The sequence below is a fragment of the Pantherophis guttatus genome, chromosome 9 (genome assembly GCF_059756535.1).
Source record: "Pantherophis guttatus breed Tessera chromosome 9, ASM5975653v1, whole genome shotgun sequence".
NCBI lineage: Eukaryota > Metazoa > Chordata > Lepidosauria > Squamata > Colubridae > Pantherophis > Pantherophis guttatus.
In genome coordinates this window covers 835,096-855,361 of record NC_142071.1, presented here as the reverse complement: position 1 = coordinate 855,361, position 20,266 = coordinate 835,096, and the positions used below count along the sequence as shown (strand labels likewise).

The window sequence follows — 20,266 nt, the reverse complement described above, 5'->3', positions numbered from 1 at the left end:
AGAAGAGCCAACAACAACAATAAAGGATCTGGAGGTTAAATTATATGATGAACGATTGAGGGAGCTGCTATGCTTAGCCAACTGAAGAGAAGGATTAGGGAGACATATCTGTCTTCCGGTACTTTGAGGGGCTGTCAAAATAAGAGGAGATTGACTCTAATCCATTTCCTCTGTTTGGTTGTGGGAGGGGGTGGGGGTGTCTGTGGGATACACCTATATAGCAATGGTCATAATTCTTGGATAAGGATTAAGCATTTCTTCCCAGTCTTGTCAGGAATCTATCTGTGATGCATGTATCATTGCCCAGGCTGCTGGAGGTGTTTATAATTATAAGGTGTTTATAATCGCTACTACCATCAGACAATTGCAAACCTACTTTGCAAGGGGATTACTAAGGTGGGAAATTCCCAGGCACCCTCTAGAGATGCTAAGTATTCTTAGATACTTTCAGTAACAGGTGGCCAGTGGCCAAACATTTAGGACAGTGTGTGTGAAATGCAGGGGAACCCAGATGCCTTGAAATGAGTCACCAAGGCAGCTTCCTTCTAAATAGATCTGTGCAGTAGACAATGATTTATAAATACTTTTATTACAGTTAGTAAATCAAATGCAAAAGTGAATAAACATCTCTTAGAAATTTCTCAAAGATCAGAGGCACTAGATCAGAAAAGGCCGTAGCTGAAAGAAGACTACGTGCCAATCAAAGGGAGTTGAGCCGATCAGAGGGGCCACCTCTCTCTGTGCCACTCAGGGGTCCCAATTGGAGGAGTCGGGACCTCAGTCTGTCAGGAACTTAGGAACTGACATCTCGAGGAATCTAACACCCCCAAGAGAGAGAAATAAAAATTTAGAGAACCTGAACGGGCTTCTCCACTCGTCTTCATTTTTCTTTTAAAACAGTGTTTCAAAAACATCTTTATATTGCCAGGTGAGTTTCAGTCATTCAACTTCTCCATCCGGGATGATGAAAGGCACACAAAACGAAGAGGTCTGAGGATGAAGCTTCCTGGAAGGGAAGAAATACCCAGAAGCGGTTGCATAAATTTGGGTTCCTCCCAGGGCAGCTTTCTGCCCGTTCCAGAAATTTGGCCAAATTTGTTTAGAACAGAGAAGGCTGGTGACCTCTGTCCCAAGCATCAGCTGAGGCACCTGCAGACTCAGAATTTTAGCATGTTCTGTGGGGTGGGGCTCATCTAAGAGGAGAAACAGTCTCTGCTTCCTCTGGCTACCTTCACACCTACAGTTGAGGGACCATTGCGTGGACCCGAGAGAAAGGGCGACTCCTGGAGTCTTTTGGTCCTGGCGTGGGAGGGAGGTTATGGGGACGGGCAGATGTTGCAAGGGGCAACCTGGACCTCTTGATCAGGACCTCTGGCAAAGGGCCTTGTGATTCAGTTACAAATTTCAGCTATTAAGGGAGGGGATCATGGGGGCAAAATAAAAAAAAATACACGTGGGAATGATGAACGGGAAAAGTCCAGTGGTGGGAAAGAAACTTAAGACGGAATGACGCCGGTGGCAAGCAGGATGATGAGAATAAGGATGATGACGGCAATGACGCAGATGATGGCAATCATCTTGATATTCTTCCACCAGTACTTCCGGGCCACTTTTTGTGAGGTTGTCTTGAAGTGTTCTGACTGTGTAGAAAAAGATGCACATCATCACTTACAAAGAGTGAAGAGAAGCTGCTTTCCCTGAACCTGGGGAGACGGGGGGGCGGGGGGGAGGCTTCAGTTGCAAATATATTGGCAGGTGCCTACTCTGACTGACCAAAACTTTTTTTAATAGCAACTTTATTAAAAATTATAACTCAGAGTAAAAAAGTACAAACTAAAACAATATAAAACTAAAAGGTCCAGAGAAGAAAAAAGAGAGAAAAGAATACCAACTCTTACCCCAGCATGGCAACGGCTCCTTTACATGCTTGGTGAGCACGCAAGGGTGGCTTCTGCGTGCTCACCAGGCCACTGTAAGAAGTAGTTGCCATTTTAAAAAGAAAATTTTATTAGCAAACAGGAGCAAGACGGGGTCTGCAACGCAATCAACCACGTCCATTAAACTGCCTGTATTTATGCAAGATGCTAATCTTGCATTACGTCAGTCTTAGTACACTGTGCAGATAAGGCCTTTTCAATATAATATGTGAACCCACAAAGTGGATTGTTTCAGTAACGAAGTTTAAATATAGTGTGCAAACATAGCTAGTTTGTCCATCCAGCTTTAGCCTAACAAACAGAAGGCTTAGGAGTGATATGATAGTTGTCTTCCGGTATTTGAGGGGCAGTCAGAAAGATGAGGGGGGCAACCTATTCTCCAAAGCCCCTGGGGGCAGGACAAGAAGCATGGATGAAAGTACAAAAAAGAGAGATCCAACCTGGAAGTGAGGAGAAATTTCCTGGCAGTGAGAACAATTAACTAGTGGAAGCCTCCAGAAGTTGTGGGGGTGCCCCATCACTGGAGGTGTTCAAGAAGAGATTGGACAGCCATTTGTCTGAGGTAGAATTAAGACACCTGTCTTGGGCAAAGAGTGAGAGTAGAAGACCTCCAAGACCCCTTCCAGCCCCAGGATTCTACGAAAAGTCATGGATGAATATTGGAGCACATACTTAGAATCGTGTTGTTGAAAAGATCTGCTCCAATCCATTGTGTAGTGCACCACAATTTCAATGAAAGAAAACCCACCATTTTTCTAGATCCACTGCCAAATATCTCGTGTGAGAATATTTTTTTCTGACAAATCTATTGGCAGTTGCTTCCATTTTTATGTCCTGAACTCTGGAAGGAGAGAGAACTGGTGTGGACCTTCTTCTGTCTGACAGAAGAAGCTGCCTCAACTTTAGTCATTTTTTTTCAAAATTCAACATTTTCAATGGTTGAGAATCTCCTCCAATATCTTTGTTCTCCTCTTTGAACTTTATGTAAACTTTACACGTGTTCAGGCCTTAATTTCCATTAGCTTTTAGCAGGGATCCCTATTCCTGTTCCAGTGCGGCTCCTCTCTCTCAGGGATGCTTTGGTGGGGCTGTGTGTTGAGTATCCTTTCCAGGAATGTTCCGGCACAAAATGAACCCATAACTAGCCATCTTTTTCCTGCTATGGCTCAGTCACACCCACATGAGTTCCACGTAAGACAATCTGCTTCACAGACAGCAGAAAACCTGCACATTGAACGAAGGTGTTTGGTTTCTCTTCAGCTCATTAACTCATTCTCACTTCTCCAGAGAGGTCATCTGAGCTGCAGGGGGAACCCACCCTTCTCCCTATAGGCTATTCCACCTTACCTTGCCGAATTTTTATCACAAAGCCCATATGGCTTATGCCAAAGGCACTTTAGACCAGGGGTCTTGCAACTTTTAAGCCTGGAGGACTTCAACTCCCAGAATTCCCCAACCAGCTTTGCTTTAGACCTCATCTAGCCATTTCAGAGAATACTAAATAGCCCCAAAGGGCTTGTCTAGATCCCCGGGCCTTTACCAGTTCCAGTCTGGCCACGGACACCTCGGTCCTATCAGCATGGCTTCTCCTGGACCGCTTTCCTCCCCTCAAGCAAGATGAGCCAATGCAGACCAAACAGCACAGAAAAACCTAAAAATGCCCGCTTGCCTTTAACTCGGTTTGAGCAACTTCCTCCCTCCCTCGTCTGGGCTTGCCTTAACACTGCCATTCCTCATTGATACAGGAGACTCGGTGAGTCAACAGTTGTATAAGAAGTAGAAGAGACAAGGTTATATAATCAACATTTTGCTCTTTATGGAAATGGGTTTAGTCCTTTTCTCAGCCCTGGCAGTTGGACCTGTACTTGGGAAGAAGCTTAGGGGTTCCCCCTCACTCTTGTCCTGGACCTCGAAGTGAAACTTGGGTGCATGATGCTTATTCCTATCCCACAACACAGAGTGTGAAAGCCTACCGTTGCTTCCAGGTCTTCCGTCTTGTTGCGCAGATGGTCCAGGTTCTCGCCCCTGGCCAGAATCCGCTCCACATTCTGGGTCATGATGTTCTTGACACCTTCAACTTCATTCTGGAGGTTCTTCACCCGCTCGTTGCCCATCCCTTGGCCACTTCCAGTGCCTCCCTCCTGGAGAGAGAGAAAGAGCAAGGTTTTGGCAGGCAGAAGGAAGGGAAAGATGCTACCCACTCCGTTCCTTTCTCCTTCCCATGCTGCCTCTAGAGTGGAACGCCATTGCCGAGAGGACCTTTTATCAGAGTTTCGGCCAAAGTAGAAATGTACATTGTCCAACCACAACAACAAACCTTCCAATGACTAACTAGGTGCAGTTTCCAAAGACTTCTAAAAATCACCAATACACAAAGCGGTCAAGAATTCTGGACCTCAACCCTTGACTTTCCTTGTAGGGTATAGGATGAGCAATTTTAAGCAGCAGTCAACAGTCACAAGGTCAGTGCCTAGACGAGATCCGATATACCTTTGCCTGCTTTGAATGCTGATCAGAAAGTATTTGTAAAACGCCATTTTCACAACAAAAACAATGACAAAAGGGTGAACAATTTGAGCTTCGTAGCTTGCTTACTGCCTCTTTGAAATAATGCCAGAATCTCCCCTTTTATTTGGTGTAAACCAGACGGATAGAGAGCTCACAGATCTAAACTGCTTGGCTACATCCTCAGGCCTCCATAACCGAAACTCAGCCAGCACCGCTGGACCAAAGAACCATACAATGTAAGGATTGGAAGAGGGCTGGAAAGCCCTTTGCTCAGTGCGAGAATCTCTGACATAGCATCCCATCTCTATCTGAACACCTCCGGCAAAGGAGAGTCCATCCCGTCGCGAGGCAAATTATTCTATTTGAACGCTCTGATCATTAGGAATTTCTCCTGATGCCCAACAACATTTACTTTATAAATGAAAGCTGTTGTTTCTCATCAAGAACTGCCATCTACAGCAGGGGTCTCCAACCTTGGCAACTTGAAGCCTGGAGGACTTCAATTCCCAGAATTCTCCAGCCACTGGAGAATGCTTCTTTAGATATTTGAAACCCTGATCGTTTTGCTTGCCTTTCTCCCCTTAGCTGCTTTTCCAAATGTGGCATTACAACATTGGCACGCTTATTTTCATTTTCATTCCAGGTCCTAATCATCCCTAGCGTGGAATCTGCCTTTCTGAGAGCTATGGAGTTATTTTATTCCAATATGCACCACTTTATTTTTACTTAAATAGCATCTGCCACTTGGCCGACCATTCCCCAGTTTAATGAAGACTCACTGTGTGCCTCCTGATGACTTCTGCTCCTCATTCACCAGCCTGAATTATCTTTAACAAAAACCCATTATTTAATAACCCAAATTATTTTATGTATACTCTTTTGCCACTGCAGCATCTATTTTCATTACGCACTTCATAGTAACACGTATGAAAACACAAAGATTCAAACAAGTTGCAAACTAAATTTTGGGCTAGTAGGGAACAAAAGCCATTTCATCACACAGTCATTCAATGCTGCGGTAATATTCACTGTCCACATTGTACCAAGCATAAGAGATATTTAATCAAGCACAACAGTACGGTAATTTGTATTATCAGACATCATTCCAGTGAGAATTACAGGCGTTGTCAAAGAGGCAGAAAAATATCCCGTGGAAGAGCTGAATAAGTATAACAATTCTTAAACATATTGCAATGATACAGCTCCTGAACCTGCCCAAAATTTCCACACAGTTGGTTTTCACAATAATTCTCATATTTCATATTTTTTCATATATTCCATATTCTCTTATTTCCTGTGTTACAACTGGAGGCAGTTCTTATTTTACCACCACAAACGGCTTCCTTCATGCAACAATCCTCATCTTTTTTCATAAAAACTTCAGTCCCCTGTCCAGAAAGAGACCAGAGCAAAGACCCAGAGTTTCCTAAAAGCAAGTAGGCAGAGAAGGGGGGGGGGGTTCCCCTGCTTTAACAGGCTCCACCACAGTTGAAAGCAAGATGACTGATCCTATCAATTCCTGGCACTCAAATCCATGGAAAACCACTGTCCTGCAGTCTCCCTGTGAGGAGCAGCCGTCTGGAGCACATATGGGTGATCTCTCTCCTCCCCTTATCCAGAGAGGTTCCAAGGAAGCAGTCTACTCACTGGTTTCTTGGTCTTTGCTGCAGACTTCAGCTTTAATTTGCAGTTTTGCAATCGCTATATCTCCCTCCAAAGTCCCAGAAACCATCTTCATTTTGCTGGCTCCCTCCCATCACACATCAAAAAACAAGTATAGGAAACATTCAAATTTCTATCAAATTTTTAGCAAAACAAAACAAGGGGAAAAAAAATACAAAACTGATCCATAATATTTTGGATTGGTTTTACATGCCAAGAAAACAGATGGGCTGAAATCCCTTATTTTTACTCCCAAATTAGAAATCAATTGATGGATCTAATTTGGGGTTCCATAGAGATACCTGAGCTTTTAAAATTGTATTGTAACTCTTGACGGTCATCAAGTTTATATGGGGTTGAATGGCATATTCTGGAACCTCTATTGGAAATATCAAGATCTACTTAGGCCACTGAGAGCTGCTTCCATTTTTCCTTAACCAGATCATGCAAGATATTCAATAAATTCTGCATCCAGACTTCTGAACTAGAGAGTTAATTTGAAACTCCTGTTTTGAATGTATCCCAGAATTGGTGAGGGCAGAGAGGTTCTGAAGCCCATCTTGAAACTCAGGTTGTTATCGTATCTGGCAGCTAAAACTTGGCAGCTTTAAGACTTGTGGACTTCAACTCCACCAGTCTTAAAGCTGTCAACTTTGAAGACCTCTGGTATATGGTATCTCTGGTAGCTGTTCAGAACCAGCCACACCATGTTTGAGATCAGAACAGGGAAGATAAAGAGGTTTTCTCCAGGTTGCAGCTGCAATGACACCAGTCTTCCGGTATGAAAGGTATGCCAGGCATCTCCCAGGACCAGCAGAATAAGTCCCTGCAGCCACCAGCAGGACAAGCAATACAGGCAGAACCAGAACAAGATGCCCTCATCATCCCAATGGGGCTGCAAGGGAGCCCTCACTGAATGGAACGGACATCAGCTAAGCAGGCGAGGAGAGCAAAATCCTCTGGATGTTAAAGCAGTTTTGCATTTCTCCCAAATTTAATGAAATGACCGCTTCTATATGAAACAGATCCTGGGATCAATTCCACTACATAAACCAGACCAAGAGGTCAATTCAACAAGGCTGGAAGGGACCTTGGAGGTCTTCTAGTCCAACCCTCTGCTGAAGGCAGAAGTCCTTATACCACCCCAAATGGTTGTCCAGTCTATTTTGGAAAACCTCCAGTGATGGAGCACCCACAAACGGAGGAAGCAAGCTCTCCCATTGATTCATTGCTCTTACATTCAGAATCTTTTTCCTTACTTCTAGGTTGACTCTCTCTTTGACAAACTTCCACCTTTCTTGCCTTGCGCTCTGGTGCCCTAGAGAATACGTCAACTCATTCTTCTCTGTGTCAACAACCCCTCACATATTGGAAGGCTTCAATCGTGTCACCCCTGAATCTTCTCTTTGACAGAGGATTTTGACAGAGTTGAACACTGGGCCCCATCCAACAAAATTCAGTTCAGTGGTGAGAAAAGTTAAGATCTTACACTTAGGCAAGAAAAACCAGGTGGTACCTGGCTCAACAGCAGCAGCTGTGTGAGGGATTTGGAAGTTCTAGTGTACAACCACTGAAATATGAGCCAGCAATGTGCTGCAGCTACAAAAAAGCCAATGCAGTCCTAGGTTGCAGCAACAGAGGGATAGAGTCAAGGTCACATGAAGTGTGAATACTGCTTTACAAGCCCTAGGTAAGACCACACTTGGAATCCTGCATCCAGTTCTGGTCACACAATACAAAAAAAGGTGTTGAGTCTGTAGAAAGAGCACAGAGAAGCTTTTTGGATGAGAAGCGAAACATCTTCAAAGAAAAACCAGAGTGTCTAGTTGCCTCTTGAAAAAGCACCTTCGGGACTTCCAAATTCTACGATTTTAAAATTTGCTCTCATCGACCTCATTCTATTCCTGCACTTGGGGGGGAAAGCCAAGTCTTCAGTCCTTTTTGGAAGGTTAGTGGCCTGAAGAACTTCAAGGGGGAAGGTGTTCCATAGGGCAGGGGCTGCCACAGAATAAGAACCCTTCCTTGCTCCCAGAAAGTGGCAATGCTGAAGGGCAGGGACCAGGAGTGTGCACACCCTATCTGACCTGGTAGAGTGTGTAGATGTCCTTAAAGAAAGGCTGTTCCACAGATAACCTGGCCCTAAACTGCAGCAGGGGTCTCCAACCTTTTGGACCCCAGGGACCACCAAATTCATAATTTTAAATCCCGCGGACCATGGGAGAGGGGGGAGGCTCAGCCACCTTTTGGGCCTACCTGTCTGCTTCTGCAAGGCCTCCAGGTGGGAGGCTGAGAGAAAGTGCCTGCTCCAGGCACACCGCCTGGAAACCTCTTTCGTGTTCCTTCTCTCCAGAAGCTTCATCTATCTGAGGGAAGGAAAATTAAGACGGGCAGTGGCTTGCTGTATTCCAGAGCTGTAGTAGTCACAGGACTGGCCCTTTGGTCATCCCAAAGCAGCTCCTCTACCTGGGTGGAGGAGCTGCTCCGGGATGACCAAAGGGCCAGTCCTGTGACTACTACAGCTCTGGAATATGGGACCGACCCGTGGTGGGGCTGGAAATCTCCGCCATAGGGGGTGGCATGTGCAACCCCCTATGGCAGGTGGTGCAATGTGCAAAAAGGAGTGCAACCCTTGCCGGCCGGAACGAGGTAATGGTGCTGTTGTGGTGCAGGGGGGCAAGCGGGCCAAAGCAGTGGTGGCCATGGCTGGAAGGTGCGGGAGCAAAGTGCTACTTGCATTTGCGCGGCATCAGCATTCCGTCTTCACCGTCATATATTTGCACCAGCTGATGGCGCCAAGGCAGCCCTTGTCTCTTGCTGCTTGGGGCTCAGAGCGGTAAACCGTGTCCCGGAAGCACTACAGCAGAGAGATGCAGACGGAGTCAACCCTATCTTTGCTGTCTATTGCGGATGCTAGATCGGCCCCCTGCAAACTCTCGTCTCTCGAGGAGCCCGGCCGAAGTTTCCCACACCACTTCAGTGAGTGCTCCTCGAGAGACGAGTGTTTGCAGGGGGCTGATCTCGCGTCTGGGCTGGCTGCTACAAGAGAAACGTTCATTCTTTATCACATTTTGAGATTTCTAGTTGCAATGGACAGCAAAGCTAGGGTTGACCCCAGGTGCTTCTCTCTGCTAAGAGGTGGCCAAGCTAACTGCCTGAAGGACCCCAGTCTGTCCCTAGGAGTCAAAGCGCTGAAGCGCGAGTGCGGGAACTTTGGCCGGGCTCCTCAAGAGAAATGCAAAGATTTCTCTGTGGACCACCAAAATTTTCTCGTGGACCACCTGTTGGTGACCACTAGTATAGAGCTTTAAAGGTAATAAACAGCATCTTGAATTGCACCTGGAAAAAACTGGGAGCCAGTGTAGCTCGCAGAGCAGAGGTGCTACATGGGTAAAGTTAGGGGTACCCATCACTGCCTGGGCCTCAGCAGTCTAGACCAGCTGTGGCTTCTGGGTGGCTCTTCCAGGGCAACTTCATGTAGAGTACACTGCGGTAATCCAAACGGGAAGTGACCAAGGCATGAGTGACCATGAGCAAGGCCACCTGGTCCAGGAAAAGGTGCAACTGGTGCCCCCGATGAATCTGTGCCAAGCTCCCCTCCCCCTCCTCCAGCCACAGCTGCCATCTGCTCCTTGAGCCGCAGCCATGAGTCTAGAAGGACCTCCAAATAGCACACCAACTCAGTCTGGGAGATTGCCATTCCACCCAAAGATGAAACATCACCTGAGCCCCAGGTGGGGAGGGTGGCACTAAAAACCAGAGCCATTCTGGGTTTGCCAGGGTTGAGTCAAAGCCAGCTCCTCCCCATTCAGACCCTCACAGCCTCCAGCCTAGCATTGCTACACCTGTGGGACTGAAACACTCATGGTAAGTGTGAGATGGCTCTGGAGAACCATCCGTTCTTGCTCTTCTTCAATCGCTCAGGAACCCTCAACACCACCGATTTTTGTAATCCTTCTGGACTGACTCCAGGGACTAGGAAACGAAGGTTTACATTTGCTCTCCTCCTTTCATCAAGGATGGTTTCAATCAGCGTTAATAAGGCGAGAGAGGAGATTCTCAGTCATCCAGGTCATGGTTGTCCCAAAGGTGCTTTTTCCAAGAAGCAACAAAACGTCTTCAAAGAAAAACAAGGAAGTCCAGTTGCCTCTTGGAAAAAGCACTTTTGGGACAAGGCAAGAGAGGTTTAGGCCTCTGTGGCCAAGATCCTCTCCTACTTCTAATTAACATTTGCATGAAGGAGCAGATGAGGTCATCGGATGAGACAAGGTGAGGAATCATCGGTACAGAGAATCTTAAGGCTTACAACCACAATTGGGACTGGAATTTCGGTCACTGGGATCATAAGTCAAGGCACCAAGGGACTGGCCCAATTTTGGCAGTCATTAAGTGAATCATGAGGTCATAAATCTGAATCCATTCTCCTGGATGGGTATTTTTTTTTTACACTGGCAAAAAATATATATATATGCCAAAATGGACAAAAAAAATGTTGCACATCATTGTCATGTAACGGCAGGATGCTGCAACCAGTCATACATGTATGTTACAATGGCCAGAAGTGCCTTATAGGCCATAAATCCCTCTTTCTCAGGCAATTGTATGTTGAGGATTAAAGGGAGAGTTTCCCGTCCAATCGTGCCTGCTCACCTCTCTTTCTTAGCTGAGGGAGCTAGAGCTGTCCGAAGACATTTCTGTGGCCATGTGGCCAGCATGACTCTACCCTAAGGAGATGGAACGCCAAAGTGGTATCTATATATCCATTCACATTTGCATGTTTTTGGACTGCCAGTTGCTCCAGTCTGATTTTAATCATAAGAAACAGATGGGAGAAATAAAATCTAGTTGGAAATAAACAATTTTGTCCTCCAGGGATGGAATAGGGACCTTGTGGCCCCACCTTGGAGGCCCCTTTTCTCGCATCAGCTCTGCTGCCTCGGCTTGTTCCCACTCAGAAAAGCCCAGAGTTTCAGCCTGAGGAAGGCCACACTTGGAATACTGCATCCAGTTTTGGTCTCCACACTATAAAAAAGATGTGGAGACTCTAGAAAGAGTGCAGAGAAGAGCAACCAAGATGATTAGGGGACTGGAGACTAAAACACACGATGAACGGTTGCAGGAACTGGGCATGGCTGGTCTAGGGAAGAGAAGGACCAGGGGAGACAGGATAGCATCTTCCAATATTTGAGGGCTGCCACAGAGAGGAGGAAGAGGTCAAGCTATTTTCCAAGGCACCCGAAGGCCAGACAAGGAATAATGGATGGAAACTGATCCAGGAGCGATTTAACAACCCATGAGAACAATCAACCCATGGAACAGAAGTTGTGGGAGCTTCATCCCTGGAAGCTTTCAAGAAGAGACCGGACTGCCATCTCTCAGAACTGGTGTAGGGTCTCCTGCTTGGGCGGGGGAGGGTTGGACTAGTTGACCTCCAAGGTCCCTTCCGTCTCTGTTATTCTGAGGAGCCTCTGCTTCAGCTGCCTCCTGCTGGCTTTGGGTCCAAGCCGAAACCTTTGCTCCCCACAGAAACTCCTCCTTTGGGACGAGGAGGGAGCGGCTGGTCTCACCTGAGCCAGGCCTCGGCTGAACGTGGGGGGAGGGGGAGGAGGAGAAGGGGGCTGGGGGGGCAGAGGAGTCTAAGTGGGGCTGCTTTCCACAAGGAAAGCTGCGTGGAGCCACCTTGCCTGGGTGAAGGGAAACCCGTCTACGGTGGGCTCTGAATTCCAGCTGATTTCGTCCATCAGCCGAAAGGAGGAAACGGGGAAGGGCAGCAGAAGCGGCCGAAGCCTCAGGGAGGAAGTCGGCCAACTGGTGGAAAAGAGCGGGGGAGCCCCGGCCAAGCTCTCCCTCTGCAGCCGCCCTCGCAGGGACGGTCGGGGGCCGAGGGGGCCGGGTGAGAGGTGTGTGTGGGGGGCTGTTGGTGCATTATTTGCCTACCAACTAGAGCCGAGCGAGCCAAGACGGCGCTTCTCCCCGGAAGCCGCCCCGAGACGAGGCGCTCAGCCCGCCGATTCCTCCCCCTCCTTCACCTGGGCCTCTCGACCTGGCCGACCCGCCCTTCTCGTCCCTGCCCCTGCCCGGCTCCAGCCGGCCTTCCGGGCGCCCCGCTGACCTCGCCTCTACCCCGCCGGCCGCCCAGCGCCTTCCGAAGGCTGCCGGAGCGCCAGGCTGGCGAGGCGGCCCCGTTCGACGGGGGTCCCGGAGCCGGCCCCGCCCGGGTGGCGTCGGGCGCAATGGCGGCGCGGTCCTTCTCCCCCCCCCTCCGCCGCCTCCGAGGCAGGTGAGGCCGGCGGCGCCTTTCCCAGCCCCTCCGAGAGCGGCTTACCATTGTGGTGCGTCCCGCTGAAGCCCCGCGAGCTTCTTCCCGAGCCTTGGCGCTCCCCCCCCCCGCGCGCGTCCTACTTCCTCCTCCGGCCGCGCCGCCACCTCCTCGCAGGTAGCCCTGGGCGGATCCAGCCGCCGGCCCGCCCTCCCTCTCCGGGGCCAGTCGCCAGGCAAACGCCGCCCCCGTCGGCTCTCGAGCCCCGGAAGGATCCGGCGGAATCCAAGCCGCCTCGGGAGCCCGGAGGGTCCCCGGGTTCAGGCCTCCCGGGGAAGCCTCGGGGCCTTGGCGCTCCCCTCAGGACAATGGCCGGCACCGGCTTTTCTTGCATTCGTTGCAGTTTGAAGGCTGGAGCTCCTGCGAATGACCGTGATGAAGCCTGGAACGGAGCTCCGTCTCCCAGGAGGGAAGGCTGCCTGGGGGCTCTGAGGCCTTGCCAAAGGGGCTGGAAGGAGGAGCTTTCGGGGAGGGCCACCACCCCAGCCTCCCTCCATGCCTTGCATACCTGAATAGGGTGTAAGCCTCTGCTACTTCCCTTCTTTTAGGTCCAAAATGTTTAGTCTGCCCAGGCCAAATCTTCGTCTGTGCCAGCTGCTTTGCCCTCCTTACACCTGCCTATTGGCTCTTCCAGCTCCCCTATAATAAAGGGACAGTCAAATGGCTCTTCCCGACTGTCCTCCGCTTATGTTTCTGTAGGTTGGAAGAGTAGCCGGTGGGCAATTTGGCTAGCTGAGACTTTGGCATATAAGGACCATTTGGTTGTAGCCTTGTTGAGATGAAATAAACTCCATGCTTTTTGTCTACTATGTCTCATATCTGTCTCCTCCGTGACCTTAGTCCACCTTTCCCTTTCGTGCCCTGAAACAAGTTGGCACCACCTGTTGTCCAAGTCTAATAGTATCTTCACTGAGTGGGTTCCCTTTGAAATGGGTAACACGTTGCTTCCATGGATCAGTGGTTTCGTGTGTTAGACCTTGGACACGGGACGTCCTGCAACTTTGAGGAATAATACATTTCCTGGAGCATTTCTGAATGGCGTCTATACAGTTGTAGTAAAATGCAGCTGTCTGGGTCAATGTGCAGCACGCTTTCATCCAGGACCACAGAAAATCTGGGTCAATTAGTCCTTTTCCAGTTGTGCCTTTTTTGGAATTTCACAACTTGTGGTAGGGCAGCAGCTGTAATCTCACATAGAAGAGGTTGACCTTGGGGGCTTGGTATTGGCATCTCTACCGACTTTAAGTTACATTCTCACTTACAAAAATAAGGTCTGGGTTGTAGTTTTTCCTCCATCTGTCACAAAAGGATACAACGGAAACAACCGATTGTCTGCAAAAGTAGAGTATGCAGCTCTTACTATTATACTTCAGCAATTTGGTTTCAGGGCAGGCCCAGCAAAAACCGTGCAGCCCAAATTCTCAACCTAACACAATACATGAAGGACGGCTTCAAATTGGAGAAAAAAATCACCAGAGTGGCATTCATAAATCTCACCACGGCTTACAATACAGCCAAGCATATAACACTGTTGAAGGAAGTCCTTCATCTTACAAAGGATTTTAAATTCACAAACATTATAGGATGCCTACTACGAAATCATAGATTTAATGTCAACTTTCACTGACAACATATTGATGAAGAATCCAAAGAAACAGACTTCCAGAGGGCAGCACACTAGCTCCTGTGATATTTAACATAGACACCAATGACCAACCACATTAATCATCATTAATGTGAGCTAGTTGCCAAGTGCCTGGGTTGTGATCCCAGCAAGTGCTGCAAATTGGACCAGTCATAAATCTCCCTCATTCATGGCCATTGTAATTTCAAACAATTGCTGAATGTGCAGCTATTAAAGTTTTCGGCTTTAAGCTTCCAGGAATAATAACTGCGCAAGACTTTTTCTCACCTCAAAAGATTATTAAAATTTTAAAAAGTACAAAGAAGAGCAACTAAGATGATTAAATGCCTGGAGGCTAAAACATATGTAGAACGGTGGCAGGAGTTGGGTTTGGCTAGTTTAGTGAAAAGAAGGACTAGAGGTGACATGATAGCAGTCTTCCATTTGAGGGGCTGCCACAAAAAATGGGGTCAACCTATTCTCCAAAGCACCAGAAGGCAGAACAGGAAACAACAGATGGAAACTAATCAAGTTTTTTTTACTGCTTTTTTTGAGAAGCAACTTGGAATTACGGAGAAACTTTTTGACAGTGAGGACAATTAACCAGTGGAATAGCTTGCCTTCAGACGTAGGAGAGTCTGGATCAGTGGTGAAATCCAATTTTTTTTACTACTGGTTCTGTGGGCGTGGCTTGGTGGGCGTGGCAGGGGAAGGATACTGCAAAATCCCCATTCCCTCCCCACTCGGGGGCCAGCCAGAGGTGGTATTTGCCAGTTCTCCGAACTGCTCAAAATTTCCGCTACCGGTTCTCCAGAACCTGCTGGATTTCACCCCTGGTCTGGACAGCCCCGTGTCTGAACTGGTTGAGCAGGGGGTTGCAGTAAAAAACCTCCAAGCTCCAAGGTCCCTTCCAGCTCTATTCTGGTTGATTGACTGACTGATCCTGCCCAATTGCCTCAGAGACTTGGACAGTTAACCTCCCATAATATTAAAGGTGAGCATTGTATTAAAGTAGAAAAGGGGCACCAGAGAGTCCCTAATGAAAAGATACAGTTGCAGCCAATGGAAAAAAGGTACATAGTTGAATCATCCTTTGTTGTTCATCCGGAGAAAGTCCTTTGTTTTGCACTTAAAAAATGACAAGAGATCTGGGTGCTTCTGCCTTCCATTCCACAGGCCAAAGCGGTGAAAAGAGTATATATAATATAAGGTCAAAGAAAGCCCTCAAGCGGGCGAGCCCGGGTCTCCGCCGGCATCCAGAGGCGCCCGAGCTTCCGCAACAGGGACGGCGCAGCTGGAAAAAGGCGAGTCCCGCCGCAAGCGCGGTTCTTTCTCCGGCCCGGCCCTGCGCCTTTCCCGAGCGGAGCCTCCAGGGCACGCCAGGGCCCTTCCCTCGGCCGAAGGCCAGCTGCGCGTCCGGCCGGAAGTGCGGGCTACGCGGGGCTCACTGCAGCCGCTGCTCTCCGAGGGCCGCCACCGCCGGGATGAAGCCGGGTGGCGCCGCCGCGCTCGCCGCAGGTGGAGGTGGAGAGGGGGCTTCGGGGTCGCCTGGCCCGCAAGAGGCCGGGCGGGGGGCGGAGGCGCAGGGGGGGCTGTGCCCGGCGCCCTCCGCGGATGGAGGCGGCCTTTGGGGTCGCCGCCGCCTCATCCTTTCCAGGCCGCGCAATTCCCCAAATTCCGGGGCTGGCAGGCGACGCTCGCCGCGGCTTGCTGGAGCTCCCGGACAGGCTGCCCCGGGGGCATCTTGCGCGTCTTGCAATGGGTGCACCGGAGAGCAGGGCTCCCCAACCCCGGGCCGCCACCCGTTGGAAAGCGGGCTTGCACGGCCCCAGGGCTTCTCTCCCCCCGCCAAAGCCAGAAAGGTCGGGGGCCCCCGGGGTGGCTCTTCCCCAAGGAGAGACGGATTCTTCCCTCCGCCTTCATTTGCCTTCCTCTGTTGGTGCTCCAGGAGCCGAGAGGCCGGCGACCCCCGCCCGCCAGCAGATGCCCAGGAAGGAGAAGGGGGCCCGGGCTCCCCCCAGCTGGGCCAGGCGCCTCCTGGGCTTCGAATGTGGGGACGTGGCCGGCTGGCACCGCGTTGTCTGCCTGCTGAACAGGCCGGCCGATCCCGCAGCCCTGGGGGTCTTCCGCTTCCTCTTTGGTGAGTTTGGCTCCGTCCAGACCCGGGCCTGGCACCGAGAATCCAGTGGGAGGATTTACACCCAAATTTGTACTTGATTTAGGAAAAACCGCCCACAATTTTCTTCCCCAAAAGTCAGGGCAGAAATCCGAGGAAACATGATGTGGATCTAAGAAGTGGGATTCCTTCTTGACAAAGGGAAAAGGCTCCTGCTATTGTCTGTGGGAGGGAGCCTTAACACAATGTTCGCTCAGCACTCCAAGGGTTCGGTCTGGATTGCATCATGCTGTGGGGAGCCAGCCATTTTGGAAAGGGCACCGTCCCCCTGTGCCAGATCCTTGGAAGAGCTGATGCGGCTGGATTTGGGAGGTGGTGAATGCTGGGGGCAGGAGGAGAGTGCAGCCATCTGGCTTGAAAGGAGACAAGGAGACCTTCAGAAGAGGTCATCTCCATCCTGGATGAAGAACTTCCTTCCATCCTCCCTTTCTGAGAAAGTTTCTGGAGAGTTGGTGGGGCTTCAGCTCTACAGGAAATGGATCTTCTGGATTCTTTCCAATAGATTTCTGTCCTGGGCCTGGCACAGAAACGGCATTGCCCATTCTTGGTGGATGACCATCATCAGGACTTAGAGTATACCCTTCCCAGTCCTGTTTTACCTCTTACCAGCATCCAGTGTCCTCCGTCATGCTGTCCTTCTGCTTGAGAAGGTTGGAGATGTTCTGCCGATGCCTCTGCTCCTTTCTGAGCAGGAGGCTTCAGGCAAATTATGCAGTCCTGGCTGTGGTTGCTCCAGTGTGGAGTACCCAGAAGTTTAGGTCCTGTGCTGTTTAACGTCCATGTGGAAACTGCTTTGGGATGGTTTTCAGTTACATTTGGAGGCCGAAAGCGGAGATTGAATCTCAGCCTTGCTGCCTGCAACTGAACAATTTAGCTTGGTCCTGGACTCTAGATTAGCACTGAGTAGGAGGGTCATGGCTGTCCTATTAAAGCAGCTCTGTGACATAGGGGTGGGGGTTCTAGATCACAGCCCCTACGCAAACATAAGGCGGCCTCGTCGCCTTGAATAAGAAAATAAGACAAGCCAGATGGGTGGGGTTATTTGACTTCTGGGAACTGAACAAAATGAGAGCTAAATTGGTTGCCAGCTGACCTTAGGAAAGATTGACATATATACCTATAAGTCCTTCAGCATTGGTGAAAATCACGGACAGGGTGTGTGCAGTCCATCTCAAGCCTCCTTGTATGGCTGCACTGGGCAGGGGTTGGGCTAAGAGAATTTTTACGGTCACTTCCATTCCAGTTGATTGGCAGTGGTTGTGCAGAACCACTGAGTAGCTCTTCTCCAGAACTCTTCCAGCCACTCAAGGATTACATCTTGGGCCAGGATCATTCCAGTTCCTGTTTAGTGAATTCCTGCCTCAGTCCTGAAGATGCAGAGAGGCTGGCCTGCTACTGTTGCTGACTGCCCCTTTTCCTGCTCGTTTTGCAGGTCTGCTGATGGCCTTGGACATTCCCCAAGAGAGAGGTTTGAGCTATCTAGATCACAAATACCTGGATGGGCTGCAAGTTTGTCGCTTCCCCCTCTTCAACTTCCTGGAGCCACTTCCCCTGGACTGGATGTACCTTGTCTACACAATAATGCTGTTGGGTGAGGACCCTTAGCCCACTGGGGTTGGGGGGTAATGTGGGTATGCTGGCTGAGCCCCTTTCCTCTGGCTTCCTGACCTTTGTGTTGTTTTCCTTGCTGGGTCTCGTTGCAATTTGTGTTGCTGCCCAGGGTCCGTGGTGACAGGTGCAATCAAGCCCCCTCAGCCATCCCGCTCTGTGATTCCCCCAGAGTTGGAAGTGAAAAGCCAGGCCTGAGAAAATGGCAGGCAGTGCAACAAACAGGAACCCCCAGAGTTTCTCCCAAGGTGGGGCTGGGGAAGAGGGGAAACAGGCGGGTTGCTTGGCATGAAGGGCGCTGCAGTTTATAAGGCGAAAAGAAGGCAGTTGGAGAACCCTAGAAAATCTGGACGGCTCTGGCTGTTGAACATTTACTGGTTCCAGAATAGTCTGAAGCAGGGGTGAAATGCTACCAGTTCGCATCGGTTTGAGCAAACTGGTAGCGGCAGCGGCGGGTGGAGAACTGGCAGTGGCGGCAGCACGAGGCTCCGCCCACCTACCCAGACGTTGTTACTTCCTGGTTTTAACCAGGAAGTAACCTGTTTCTTACCCTCTGTGCATGCACAGAAAGCTTTGCGCATGCGCAGAGGGTCCAAAATTGCACATGACACACTCGTGGGCGCGCACACTTCCAAACCGGTAGGGAAGGTAAGTAGATTTCACTCCTGGTCTGAAGTCCACCAGCAATCAAGAGCGGCCCCATAGATAGGCAGCTTGTTCCAGAGTGGCCCCATGGAAAGACAGCCAAGGCCAGAAGAGCAGCAGACATTCCAGCTTGCCAGAGGGAGAAGACAATTGCAGTAAATAAAATCTACCCGCTGCCGGCCATAAAGAGAGCAGCAGCCAAGCCTAAATCTATCCCTCGATTAACTCAAGGAGTGGTTTGTGGGGAGGGCTTACAAGTGTAGCTACAGGCTGGATTAGACGTGGCCTTGGCTTGTAATGCAAGCGTGGCAGTCAATTAACGGATTGTTCTTCCGTTGTATCCCAGCGTCTTGTCCAAAAGCTATAAAGAGGTGAGGAGATGAAGTGTCTTTCTCTCTATTAGTTGAATGCTGCATAAATAATCTTGCCGTACTGAAAATGAAGCCGAGGTTTTCCAATTTTAAATGTTAAAAATAAAGCAGAAAAAAGTATTCACAAGAAAGTGCTGGAGCTTGTCTGGTTGATCCTGAGCCCCCGAAAGCCTCAGGACAATCCCTCTCGCCCCCCTCGCTTCTTTCCATAGGGGCCGTGGGCATCATGCTGGGCTGCTTTTACCGACTGAGTTGCCTCCTCTTCGTGCTGCCCTACTGGTATATCTTCTTCCTGGACAAAACCACTTGGAACAACCACTCCTACCTCTACGGCCTCCTGGGGTTCCAGCTGCTCTTCATGAACGCGAATCGCTACTGGTAAGGAAGGCTTCCTCGCTCTTGGGCAAGGCACCCGGTGTTTTTTTTCCCCTTCAGATCAAGGCTATGCCAAGTAAACATGTTTCCTGCCATTCCGGTTGCATCATTCAAATTTGACATTTGCCCCAGTTTGGAGCCCGCCAGAGTCACACGCAGCAGAAGAAAGCCTGCCTGCCTGCCAACTACGGAAGCTGTCACGATAGTGAAGAAATGACTGCTACAAAACAGCACTTCAACCAAACCACGTGTCAGCCTTGGAAGCCATGTTAGGCCGGAAGCTTCAATGCTGCCACCTCCTCATGTGTGGGAAAGTAGGAGGGGAGATTTTGGAGAGGGGAGTTAGTAGACATAATAGCGTTCTTCCTATCGGTCAAGGTCAGGGTGAGCCAGCATCTGGAGGAGGAGTGGGCAGGTGCCATGCTGGACCTCTACCTGATCACTTCCTCTTAAATACAAGGAAGGTTTCTACAGAAAACACGGCTGTGCCATGAGCCCACCTGCGTCCCCCACGGTGACCAGTCTCTACAGGGAAGAGGTAGAAACCAAATTCCACTGCTATAGGGATGTGGACGATCAAGATTAAAACACAGGAAGTGAAATCCTTCACCCAACTCATCGTCTCTGTGGACAAATGCATTAAGTTCTCATAGGAAGATGTTAAGGAAAATAGGTTGGCTTTCCTGAATGGTGCAGAATACATGAAGGAAGACAGAAGTCTTAATATGGAAGTTTACAGAAAACCTCCACACACAGATCAGTATTTACCTTTTGATTTCCACCACCCACTGGAGCCCAAAATGTAAATACTGGGCTGAAGGTTTGCCTAGCAACAAAGAAGGAAAAGACAAAGAATTAAACACATCAAGGGAGTCCTTGGCTGTGACTCATCACAAGGCCCTCACTTGACACACCTGAAGACCTTATAAACAGAAGAACATCGACACTGACATCCCCTAAACTCCGTTGAAGATATTACCTAGTTTGGTAACGAAACATTCGGAAACCAACCCAGAAGCTCAGAGAATGAAGCTCCATCCTCAT

General features: G+C 49.4%; 2 protein-coding genes across 5 annotated transcripts in view; one reads left to right on the top strand and one right to left on the bottom strand.

Annotated features, from left to right (window-relative positions):
* Positions 1 to 570: 570 nt before the first annotated feature.
* Positions 571 to 16,186, bottom strand: VAMP8 (vesicle associated membrane protein 8). Of its 2 annotated transcripts, none has more exons than XM_087875755.1 (3): positions 12,932 to 16,186; positions 3,911 to 4,078; positions 571 to 1,640 (listed from the first exon to the last, which is right to left on the bottom strand). In XM_087875755.1, the coding sequence occupies exons 2-3, from the start codon at positions 4,049 to 4,051 to the stop codon at positions 1,497 to 1,499; spliced, it is 285 nt and encodes a 94-aa protein (XP_087731881.1). In that variant the 5' UTR covers positions 4,052 to 4,078; positions 12,932 to 16,186; the 3' UTR covers positions 571 to 1,496. The 2 variants fall into 2 exon arrangements, with proteins under 2 accessions (XP_087731881.1, XP_034286625.1); XM_034430734.3 differs by having other exon boundaries at positions 12,430 to 12,933.
* The window catches only part of GGCX (gamma-glutamyl carboxylase), a 15,427-nt gene continuing 10,520 nt past the window's right edge, over positions 15,360 to 20,266 (top strand). Inside the window, exons 1-4 of one of the 3 annotated variants that reach the window (XM_034430727.3) lie at positions 15,360 to 15,565; positions 15,996 to 16,187; positions 17,656 to 17,814; positions 19,060 to 19,225. In XM_034430727.3, coding sequence (XP_034286618.2) covers positions 15,532 to 15,565; positions 15,996 to 16,187; positions 17,656 to 17,814; positions 19,060 to 19,225 — 551 coding nt within the window. In that variant the 5' untranslated portion in view covers positions 15,360 to 15,531. Of the gene's footprint in view, positions 15,572 to 15,661; positions 16,188 to 17,655; positions 17,815 to 19,059; positions 19,226 to 20,266 lie in introns of those variants that run through there. The other 2 variants (XM_034430726.3, XM_034430725.3) reach the window with 2 other exon arrangements.